Genomic DNA, 12,117 nt, shown 5'->3' with positions numbered 1-12,117 from the left:
ATTGCTTAAAATATGCTAGGAAAATACATTTCAAGCTGAACGATCATAGTAGATATTTGTATTATTGTCAAAGGAATATTGTATTCGCCGAATGTGGCTCAGAGCAGGAGAAATGTAAGAGAGATGTGGTGAAGATGTGGTGGAGAGGGGGTGAAGTCTTCACTGGGTCACTAAACCTAAAATACAAGTGATGGTGCAATGTCAGCAAATATGATTCAAGATATTTTACATTCTGTGCACCTTGGTTATCCAATAACCAGTGAGTCCACGCTACTGGATCTTACAAATCTTGTATAAAAGGCAATTTGTACCACAACTTTAAAGTGAAGATCAGTTTGCTACTTAGTTATGAACTTAGATGTGATATATAAAAGGTGGATCCTGTCACTAAACCCGTCAGTCCTGCAGATTTGACGGGAACAGGATTTAGCGCTACATACAGCTGCTCTATAGAATATAGAGCAGCTGTATCTAAAAAAGTAAAACGAATTTTTAATAAAAACGAATTAAAAAGTTACACCAAACACACTGATTGACTTGTGTATTATATATTAAAAAAAAGGCCCATCAAAGGTTTACATAGCCTTTAACTACAGGGTGGGCCATTTATATGGATACACCTAAATAAAATGGGAATGGTTGGTGATATTAACTTCCTGTTTGTGGCACATTAGTATATGGGAGGGGGGAAACTTTTCAAGCTGGGTGTTGACCATGGCGGCCATTTTGAAGTCGGCCATTTTGTATCCAACTTTCGTTTTTTCAATGGGAAGAGGGTCATGTGACACATCAAACTTATCGAGAATTTCACAAGAAAAACAATGGTGTGCTTGGTTTTAACGTTACTTTATTCTTTCATGAGTTATTTACAAGTTTCTGACCACTTATAAAATGTGTTCAAAGTGCTGCCCATTGTGTTGGATTGTCAATGCAACCCTCTTCTCCCACTCTTCACACACTGATAGCAACACCGCAGAAGAAATGCTAGCACAGGCTTCCAGTATCCGTAGTTTCAGTTGCTGCACATCTCGTATCTTCACAGCATAGACAATTGCCTTCAGATGACCCCAAAGATAAAAGTCTAAGGGGGTCAGATCGGGAGACCTAGGGGGCCATTCAACTGGCCCACGACAACCAATCCACTTTCCAGGAAACTGTTCATCTAGGAATGCTCGGACCTGACACCCATAATGACATAAATAACTCATGAAAGAATAAAGTAACGTTAAAACCAAGCACACCATTGTTTTTCTTATGAAATTCTCGATAAGTTTGATGTGTCACATGACCCTCTTCCCATTGAAAAAACTAAAGTTGGATACAAAATGGCCGACTTCAAAATGGCCGCCATGGTCAACACCCAGCTTGAAAAGTTTCCCCCCTTCCATATACTAATGTGCCACAAACAGGAAGTTAATATCACCAACCATTCCCATTTTATTTAGGTGTATCCATATAAATGGCCCACCCTGTACTATATTTGTGAGCATTCCGAGCAATTTTTAATATGTTAAAATGAGATTTAACGCCGTTAGAATCAGGATTGATACCAGCAATATTCCGATACTCTGCTACTTCGGATATTTCAATATCTCCCATGCGCAGCCACTTCTCTTCCCAGCACTCAGACCCCCACCAAGAGTTTTATGGTATCCAGTAAATACGTGATCTGTGCATATATTTGTTTTATATATTATAATCTACCACTTCCACAAGTTTCTGAATAACATTGCATTTTTTGGCATTGTAATGTTTTTTAATAAGGATGTATTTTTTTTAAATTCCTTGGAATTTTTAAGATATCTGCATGATAAGAGATTATTCCTATTTACACATAAAGATTGACAACCTGTCCTGATCGTGTCCAACTGACTGTAAGGGTATGTTCACACGCACTGTTTTCAGACGTAATTTGGGCGTTTTATGCCTCGAATTACGCCTGAAAAAACGTCTCCATTACGCCTACAAACATCTGCCCATTGCTTTCAATGGGTTTTACGATGTTCTGTTCCCACGAGGTGTAATTTTACGCGTCGCTGTCAAAAGACGCCCGCATCAAAGAAGTGCATGTCAATTCTTGGAGCCTTTTTTCATTGACTCCATTGAAAAGCAGCTCCAATAACATCCGTAAAATATGCCGTGAAAAACGTGAGTAGTCACAAAAACGTCTGAAAATCAGGAGCTGTTTTCGCCTGAAAACAGCTCCGTATTTTCAGACGTATTTTGCTAAGCGTGTGAACATACCCTAACAAGTCATGTGCCTGCGTAATAACAAGTCATGTGCCTGTGAAATAACAAGCCACGTGCCTGCGTAATAATAAGTCATGTTCCTGTGTAGTAACAAGTCATGTGCCTGCGTAATAATACGTCATGTGCCTGCGTGATAAGTCATGTGCCTGTGAAATAACAAGCCACGTGCCTGCGTAATAATAAGTCATGTTCCTGTGTAGTAACAAGTCATGTGCCTGCGTAATAATACGTCATGTGCCTGCGTGATAAGTCATGTGCCTGTGAAATAACAAGCCACGTGCCTGCGTAGCAATAATAAGTCATGTTCCTGTGTAGTAACAAGTCATGTGCCTGCGTAATAATACGTCATGTGCCTGCGTGATAAGTCATGTGCCTGTGTAATAACAAGTCGTGTGCCTGCGTAATAACAAGTCATGTGCCTGCGTAATAAGAAGTCATGTGCCTGTGTAATAAAGTCATGTGCCTGCGTAATAACAAGTCATGTGCCTGCGTAATAAAGTCATGTGCCTGCGTAATAACAAGTCATGTGCCTGCGTAATAACAAGTCATGTGCCTGCTTAATAACAAGTCATGTGCCTGCGTAATAACAAGTCATGTGCCTGCGTAATAAAGTCATGTGCCTGCGTAATAACAAGTCATGTGCCTGCGTAATAACAAGTCATGTGCCTGCGTAATAACAAGTCATGTGCCTGCTTAATAACAAGTCATGTGCCTGCTTAATAACAAGTCATGTGCCTGCTTAACCCCTTAGTGACCAGCCCATTTTAGGCCTTAATGACCAAGCTATTTTATTCGTTTTTCTATAGTCGCATTCAAAGAGCTATAAAGTTTTTATTTTTTCGTCTACATAGCTGTATGAGGACTTGTTTTTTGCGGGATTAGTTGTGCTTTTTAATAGCACCATTTTTGGGTACATATAATTTTTATATTAACTTTTATTAACCTTTTTGGGGGGGATTATAACAAAAACCTGAAATTCCGCCATTGTTGTATGCATTTTTAAATTGACGCCGTTCACTATGCGACGTAAATAACATGTTACCTTTATTCTATGGGTCGGTACGATTACGGCGATACCACATATGTAGAGGTTTTTTTATGTTTTACGACTTTTGCACAATAAAAACACTTTTGAACTAAAATTATTTGTTTTTGCATCGTCGCTTTCCAAGAGCTGTAATTTTTTTATTTTTCCATCAATGTAGTGATTTTTTGGGCTTGTTTTCTGCGGGACGAGACGTAGTTTTGATTGGTACTGTTTTGGGGTGCATGGGACTTATTGATTCATTTTTATCATGACTTTTTTGGGGGGCAATGGAAAAAAATTGCAATTTCGCCATGGTTTTTTGCGTTTTTTTTTTACGGTGTTCACCTTGCGGTTTAAATGACATATTAACTTTATTAATGGAGTCATTACGGTCGCGGCGATACCACATATGTGTACTTTTTTTTTTTTTTACACTTTTACTAAATAAAACCACTTTTTATGGAAAAAAATGGTTTTATTTATTTTTTTACTGTACTTTTTATTAATAATCTTTATTTCACTTTGATGACTTATTTTATTAGTCCCACTAGGGGACTTTACTGTGCGATGTTCCGATCGCTGCTATAATGCTCTGGTATACTTCGTATACCAGAGCATTATTGCCTGTCAGTGTAAATCTGACAGGCAATCTGTTAGGACGTGCCTCCGGCGCGTCCTAACAGGCATGTGTCCAGGGCAGACCTGGGGGCTTTTATCAAGCCCCCGGCTGCCATGACACCCCATCGGAGACCCGCGAATGCCGCCGATGGGTGACAGAGGGAGCTCACTCCCTTTGTAAACAAAGTTAAATGCCGCGGTCGCTATTGACGGCGGCATTTAACGGGTTAAACGGCCGCGATCAAAGTAAACTTCGATCGCGGGCGTTGGAGCAGGAGCTCAGCTGTCATCAGACAGTAGAGCCCCGGCTCCTGCCTGCACGGGAGACCCGTGCAGGACTTAGACTAGGCTGACGTGAAAAGGCGTCAGCCTAGCCTAAGGCCCCTTAGTGACCGACGTAAAAAGGCGTATTGGTGGTCACTAAGGGGTTAATAAAGCTTCATTATTTTTCATTTACATATAAATTATCCTGAAACCCTATAACAAAGTATTCAAAGATGGGCACAGAAAGTTGGATTCTGAGAACATATTTACACCGCTTCCCCATAACATTAAAACCACCTGCCTAATATTGTGTAGTCCCCATTGTGCTGCCAAAACAGCCTAGATCCGTCAAGGCATAGACTCGACAAGACATCTGAAGATGTCCTGTGGTATCTGTCACTAAGACGTTAGCAGTAGATCCTTTTAAGTCCCGTTAGTTCCGAGGAGCGAACTCCATGGCTCAGACTTGTTTGTGCAGCACATCCCAAAGATTCTCGACTGAGATCTGCCAAATTTTGTGGCAAAGTCAACACCTTGAACTGTTTGTCACGTTCCTCAAACAATTCCTGAACAGTTTTTGCAGTGTGCCATAAAGAGAAGTACTTTGTCTGCAACAATGTTTAGGTAGTTGGTACTTTTAAAGTAACATCCACATGAAGGCCGGGACCCAAGGTTTCACAGCAGAACATAGCATTGAGCATCACACTGCCTTCGCCAGCTTTCCTTCTTCCCATAGTGCATCCTCGTACCATCTCTTCCCCAGGTAAGAGACGCACATTCTCCCGGCTGTCCACATGATGTAAAAGAAAACGTGGTCTGATGAAGATCATAGTACGGGGTGGAAATGCCTAGCATGAGAAAGCTCTAATAAAGGCTGTCCGTTCCTGAAGACTCCTGTGGATGTTGTGTCTGTCTGTTCTGCCGAGTAGCGGCCTGGGGACATAGTAGTATTTTGTTCTTTTCTGTTCTGAAGTTGTTCTTCTGTGTCGTCAGACCAGATTCCCATGCTCATGAATGAACCTTGGCCACCCATTAAGCTTTCGCATGTTTACCGGTTATCCTTCCTTGGACCACTTTTGGTAGGTACTAAAAACGGCATACCGGGAATACCCCACAAAACCTGCAATTGTGGAGATGCTCTGACCCAGTTGTCTAGCCATCACAATTTGAGTCTTCAGATCCGAACACTCGCCTATTTTTTCTGCTTCTAACAAATCAACTTCAAGAACTGACCGGTCACTTGCTGCCTAATATATCGCACCCCATGACAGGCACCATTGTAAAAAGATAATCAATGATATTTACTTTACCTGTCAGTGGTTTTAATGTAACGGCTGAACGGTGTATACTGCGGAATCTTATCAAGGGTTTCTACTCACTCCTGTGCACGTATATAGGAGACTCTTGGACAGTCATGTGTTTGTTTTTTAAACTATAGATATTCGTCCTCCTATATGTACTATACAGTGTCTTCCTTAGGGTAATTTAGACACAGCAGATTTTGCTTCAAATCCACAGCGAACCTGTGGAAAAATCCGTATGTGTAACATGGATTTTTCCGCAGATTTACAGCATATTTTATGTTTTGTATTGCAAAGGGTGAAATCTGTGGTCAATTTTGTGGATTTAGGAATCTGCAATAAGCCCTCAAATATGCAGCAGAAAAATCTGCTATGTGTGAATAGGGTTTTGAGAACTCTGCAACGAAGATCTGCATCAAATCTGTCAAGTCTAAACATGGTCTTAGGGCTCGACCACGCGCTGCGGAATTGCTGCGTTTTTCAGAGGATATGTCTCCATCTCCTAACATTGTGAAAAACGCAGCAAAATACGCACCATTTTCTGCCGTAAAAAACGCAGAAAATGGTGGGTTTTTGCCGCAGCGGAATGTCTGCGTTTTTCAACAGAGTTGCAGCAGAAATTTTCTGCAGCAATTCCATTGTGTGTGGACAAGCGCTTATAGTTACTGCTATAACGATACAGCCCTGCCTGATTTAAACCATAACGGCACGTCTCTTTCCTCTTCTTGCCCGTCTGAATAAGCTCTTATTTCGACTGTTCTCTATCCAGCATAACAAAATACATCATATTGATTTACATCTAGAACTTAATAAAAAAAAACATTACATCATATATACTCTGCAAAATTAAAACAAACTTACAAGGCCATTGCAAATTGTTCCAGCAATTTCTTCTTTAAATCTCTGGTCTTGCAGTAGATTTCAAAGCCATTTTGCCCCTGTACATGTGTAAGATAAAATCCATACGACCACTGAAAAAAAATACAGATATTACAATATTAACTTAAAGAGGCGTCCAGTGATGAGCTGACCTCGAGGGTGTTTTCTGTCAGTGAGGGAGAATTATCTCTTGAAAGCTTTTTTAAGGTATTTCAATAAATTATTGTTGTTTTATAGCTTCCTCGAATGCGTGTAAAATCCTTTTTTTTGGCTGTTTTTTTGTTTTATTCTTTTTTTAACCAAATGCAAGATTTTCTTTATGTTCCTGAAACAGTCAAGTAGAATTATAGAAAAAATATCTGGGGTCCACCTCCTTCTAGTCTTTATCCTTTTTAACAGATGACCAGTTTAATGGGGCTTCAATAACAGGTTGGGGCGTAGCTTTTTATAGATGTAGGAAGTATGCCGCTGCTGCAAAGTGTCCCCACCCAGAAACGAGTTAGCCTGACCCCCTTTTTTCTAAATATTTTGGGGGACATTTATTATTACAGTCCTAAATTCAGAAAGCTTAAAGGGGCTGTTAGGGCACATTCACACGTGGCGGAATTGCTGTTGAATTCCGCTGAGGACAGTCCGCAGTGGAATTCTGCATCAGCCGTTTTTTACAATTCTTTCTATACATTTTTAGGAAACTTAGTTCAGACGTTGCAGAAAATAACTGTGCGGAAATCAGGCTGCGGTGCAGAATTTCCCCTCCGCAGCATGCTCATGACGTTGCGGAGAAGAAGCGGAATTTCACTGCGGATTTCAGCCTTTGCAATGCAAAAACTGAAATCTGTGGCAAGTCCGCTGTGATATCTGAAACGTCTGAATTACCTGTCAAATATGCAAATGTTGGTGCAGATTCGTTGCGTAATTGACCCAAATATGCACCAACATTTGCAGTGGAAAAATTCCGCCACGTCTGAATGTGCCCTTAGGGCACCGGGCAGTGTTTCATACTGATTATCTATGAACAGGATAGGTCATCGGTATATGATCAGTGGGGGTCTGACACCTGGACCCTGCACTGATCATATGTTCTGACTGCCTCCGGCACCGGACGTCCGTTCCGGAAACAGACGGCTCCGGTCACAGTATAGCGGCCGTGTCGCAGTACTGCAGCTCTGCTCCTATTCAAGTGAATAGGAGCAGAGCTGCAGTATTGCAGCACGGCCCCTATACAGTGTACGGAGTCATCTGCTTCCGACACCAGCCACTGCATAACATCTGGTAACCGTGGCAGCCAGAAACAGCTGATCGGTGATCAGCCGGTGAACAGGTAAACACTCGTATTATCATGGTCGGCAGCACATCTCCCTGTGCAAACCAGGGAACTGTGCTGCCAAATGATGTAAATGCATGGGGACGAGCGATCGTAGTAGCGTAGTAACATATTGGTCTGTGTAAAAAGATCCTCTCACCGCCTCTCGGTTGCCTTACTTTAGGCCCATATTTTGCCCCCCAAATTTGAATGCAATTTGGTGCATTTAGATACTCCTCTAAGTCACGCCACCTTTTATAGACACTTTTCAAAACGGTCTAGTGAGGCAAAAAAAGTGTCTAAAACATATAATAAATCTGGGGCATGTAGGCCAAATTCTTTTTTGCATCAATTGAGCCAAAATTCTGCCACATTTAGCTTAGTAAATCTCCCTATTGTTTCACAAGCACTAGCACTAGAGGGGGAAGACCAGATGGATGGCACAAGAAACACGTATAGGAAAAACAGGAACACGGAGGAGGATATTGTGGATATTGATATCAAGTTGTTTTTTTGTATAAAGGAGCCACTTCATAGTAGAAAACAAAATTAGTTTTGATTAATAATTCCAAAATTTTGAATGAATCCTCGAGAAATTAATGTACACCAATGGAGAATTCCAGTACTGTACATTATGATCATTGGGAATTATTTTCCATAAGTTTTACCAATCGTTGCCTGTTTTACGGAATCATATCAGGCTTCGCTGAGGTCACCTTACCTGACACAAAAAAGGAAGCCCTTAGGCAGAACTATTCGGGTATTTCAGAGTGCTTTACTGGCATGCCCCCTTCTCACAAACTCACACTCGTTTAGATATTTTCTTATGTTTTCAGAGCTATTGAGTACTTTTCTACTCAGGATCTTTCTATTTTACCTTTTTATTTTCCTTGTCGTTAGTTGGATTATTTGTTATTTTGAATTTCTGCAGATCTATCACTTCCTTCATTTCATAATTGTCCCCTCTTCTTTTGCACACAATGACAGCCTGATCAAACAGGAATATATACCTGGAAAAGAATGTCAAATTCACAAGTCAGCACTAGGGCCAATTCACATTGCGTCCGTGGGAGCTATACGTTGGAAGACACTCCTGACCTGTAGCTCCGATATAATCCTCCAAAATTTACAGTGGCATAAGTTGTCCATAGGTTTCCATTGTAAAAAAATTTAAAGTATACTATGTGGTATATGTTTCTGTAGGGTATGTTCTCACGCACTGTTTTCAGACGTAATTCTGGCATTTTATGCCTTGAATTACGCCTGAAAAAACGACGTTTTTGTAGCCGTTTTTCATTGACTCCATTGAAAAACAGCTCCAATAACGTCCGCAAAATACGCAGCGAAAAACGCGAGTAGTAATAAAAACGTCTGAAAATCAGGAGCTGTTTTCAGGCAAAAAACAGCTCCGTAATTTCAGACGTATGTTGCTACTGCGTGTGAACATACACTTACTGGAAACCCTCTGTATGTAATAACACAGACAACTACGTTATTCCATATAGCAAAATAAAAGATATACCGACATGTGCCAACCCGACAGTTGCCAAACAGACACTCAGGGCAGTGTGAATATACCCTTATCTGTCTGTATTCACTGCTTGGAAAATTTAATTAATTTCACTTAGTCAGTTGTGCCCATGTGAGACTGGCTCTCTATCTTAGTAAACAAACCCCTGTCATAAGGTCACCAAGTAAACATGTCACCGTCATTACACTTAGCCTTTATTCATGAGGATACAAACGTCAATAGGTCAGAACACTCTTCATTTCCCATAACCTTGGAAGCAGATAAGCATGACATAGGTCGGTATGTTGATGAATTGCGTCTCTTGTGCAGATGATCTTTTTACCTGTCCTGCCGCGTGCGTTTGTCCAGTGTACTAAACTTGATCTCACCATCCACCTTAGGTCTTCCGAACAACACCAAGGGTTGATTCTAGGCACAAAAAGGCGCTTGTCATTTATAATGTCTCTCTATAGAGCTCTATAACGCATTGTATCATCTTCCAGACATTTTTTTTATAACCCAAGCCTGATCTACAGGGTGGGCCATTTATATGGATACACCTAAATAAAATGGGAATGGTTGGTGATATTAACTTCCTGTTTGTGGCACATTAGTATATGGGAGGGGGAAAACTTTTCAAGCTGGGTGTTGACCATGGCGGCCATTTTGAAGTCGGCCATTTTGTATCCAACTTTAGTTTTTTCAATGGGAAGAGGGTCATGTGACACATCAAACTTATCGAGAATTTCACAAGAAAAACAATGGTGTGCTTGGTTTTAACGTTACTTTATTCTTTCATGAGTTATTTACAAGTTTCTGACCACTTATAAAATGTGTTCAAAGTGCTGCCCATTGTGTTGGATTGTCAATGCAACCCTCTTCTCCCACTCTTCACACACTGATAGCAACACCGCAGAAGAAATGCTAGCACAGGCTTCCAGTATCCGTAGTTTCAGTTGCTGAAGATCTCGTATCTTCACAGCATAGACAATTGACTTCAGATGACCCCAAAGATAAAAGTCTAAGGGGGTCAGATCGGGAGGCATTTCTTCTGCGGTGTTGCTATCAGCGTGTGAAGAGTGGGAGAAGAGGGTTGCATTGACAATCCAACACAATGGGCAGCACTTTGAACACATTTTATAAGTGGTCAGAAACTTGTAAATAACTCATGAAAGAATAAAGTAACGTTAAAACCAAGCACACCATTGTTTTTCTTGTGAAATTCTCGATAAGTTTGATGTGTCACACGACCCTCTTCCTATTGAAAAAACTAAAGTTGGATACAAAATGGCCGACTTCAAAATGGCCGCCATGGTCAACACCCAGCTTGAAAAGTTTCCCCCCTCCCATATACTAATGTGCCACAAACAGGAAGTTAATATCACCAACCATTCCCATTTTATTTAGGTGTATCCATATAAATGGCCCACCCTGTATATACTTCTCCACAACTTTGTCTCTGACCTGCTTGGAGAACTCTTTGGTCTTCATTTTGTTTGCTTTATTTCGTTATACTGACATCATGTGACAGATTATGTGAAACTTTGATGATAACTAACTATGTGACTTCTAAAGATAATTGGTTTGACCAGACTTTATTTAGGGATTTCATAGCAAAAGGGGTGAATTCCAATGCACTCATAACTTTTCTGTTTTTTTAGAGGGTTTTTTTCTTTTTTAAAACAAGGTATTTTTTTTTTCATTCCACTCTAACATTTTTTATCAAGTCCATTGCATAAAATCTCATTTCAAATCCATTTTAAACGCAACAAAACAGTAAAAACACCAAAAGGTTGGGTATGGCGAGGCACTATAGAGTAGCGCATATAGTTTATAGGGTGTAAATGAATTTTTTAATATATATTTTATATTTTACTTAAGCAACTAATCATTCATTAGCAATTCAGGTTAAAAAAAAATCGAACTAATTATAAAACTTTTTGTGCAAATGAATGAAGTGTTAAGTTGTTCTTTCTGTATTAGGCACATCTACAGAAGAATCATACCAGCTTCTTTTGTAAGCTTATAGAGCTGTACTTTCCTTTTCGTATTGGATACGAAAATTGCGTTCTCTCTGTACTTATGTATTCTCTGTAAAATGTTGTTTAAAATTTAAAAAAAAGAATTTAAAAAACAAAACAATTTAGTATATTAGATTTAATCCTCAAAGCCTGTTTGAAACAATAATATATTAGACACTATAGCGCACTACTTAAAATTCTACCGCAAGTTACTGTCTAATAAAAAGAAAATATAGCTGCAGCGATGTATTATTTATCCTCTCCTGCCCTCTAGTGGAAATTCCTGATATTACGCATCAAATCAGAAAACAGCGCATATAAAAACTAATGACTGCATAAAACTGGTCCATTTTTTCATCTTAACTTTCAAAACAATATCTGGGATGACAATGGATGCCATGAATTATTTTCCAATAATCAATACTTATCCCCTATTTGCAGGATAGGTGATAAATGTCTGATCGGTGGGGGTCTGACCGCTGGGACCCCCACCGATCACGAGAACAGGTTTACCTCCTTGCTATCCCTGTGAGCCCTATATAAAAAGAGCGGTGGTGTGCATGCTCGGTCACCGCTCCATTCATTTCTATGGGGCTGCCGAGCACTATGTACTGCAGCCCCATAGAAATGAATTATTGGAACCCCATAAGTTCCAATAAGTTAATAGAACCCCATTAAGCTCCGAGGTTTATTTTATATCCTATAATACGATCATTTAAACATACAGTAACTCATATTTATTTATTGCTGCTTTAGGGCCCTACTATAAGTGAGAAATCGTTTCCTCTTGTAAGACATTTACATTTTATCTCCAGTGTAAAACAGCACGCCAGCTATAAACCCCCCATGAGATTCAAACTGTTATTCTCTAAACCCAAAAATGAAAGCTTACAACCAACTCATTGCAATGGGCAACAGTGCTTGTTCTATCAATTTTGCAAGAA

The 12,117-nt window shown here is 40.0% G+C and overlaps 1 protein-coding gene across 1 annotated transcript in view; it reads right to left on the bottom strand.

The window, feature by feature from the left end:
* The window catches only part of VAV3 (vav guanine nucleotide exchange factor 3), a 223,424-nt gene that overhangs the window by 88,198 nt on the left and 123,109 nt on the right, over positions 1-12,117 (bottom strand). The window contains exons 13-15 of the mRNA XM_075833357.1: positions 9,496-9,581; positions 8,520-8,652; positions 6,322-6,431 (exon numbers count right to left, since the gene is read on the bottom strand). Of these exons, the coding sequence (XP_075689472.1) occupies positions 6,322-6,431; positions 8,520-8,652; positions 9,496-9,581 (329 nt within the window). The remainder of the gene's footprint in view (positions 1-6,321; positions 6,432-8,519; positions 8,653-9,495; positions 9,582-12,117) is intronic.

The sequence above is a fragment of the Rhinoderma darwinii genome, chromosome 7, assembly GCF_050947455.1.
Source record: "Rhinoderma darwinii isolate aRhiDar2 chromosome 7, aRhiDar2.hap1, whole genome shotgun sequence".
Lineage (NCBI taxonomy): Eukaryota > Metazoa > Chordata > Amphibia > Anura > Rhinodermatidae > Rhinoderma > Rhinoderma darwinii.
The sequence above is the reverse complement of the archived record's forward strand: the minus strand, read 5'-3'. Positions and strand labels throughout refer to the sequence as shown.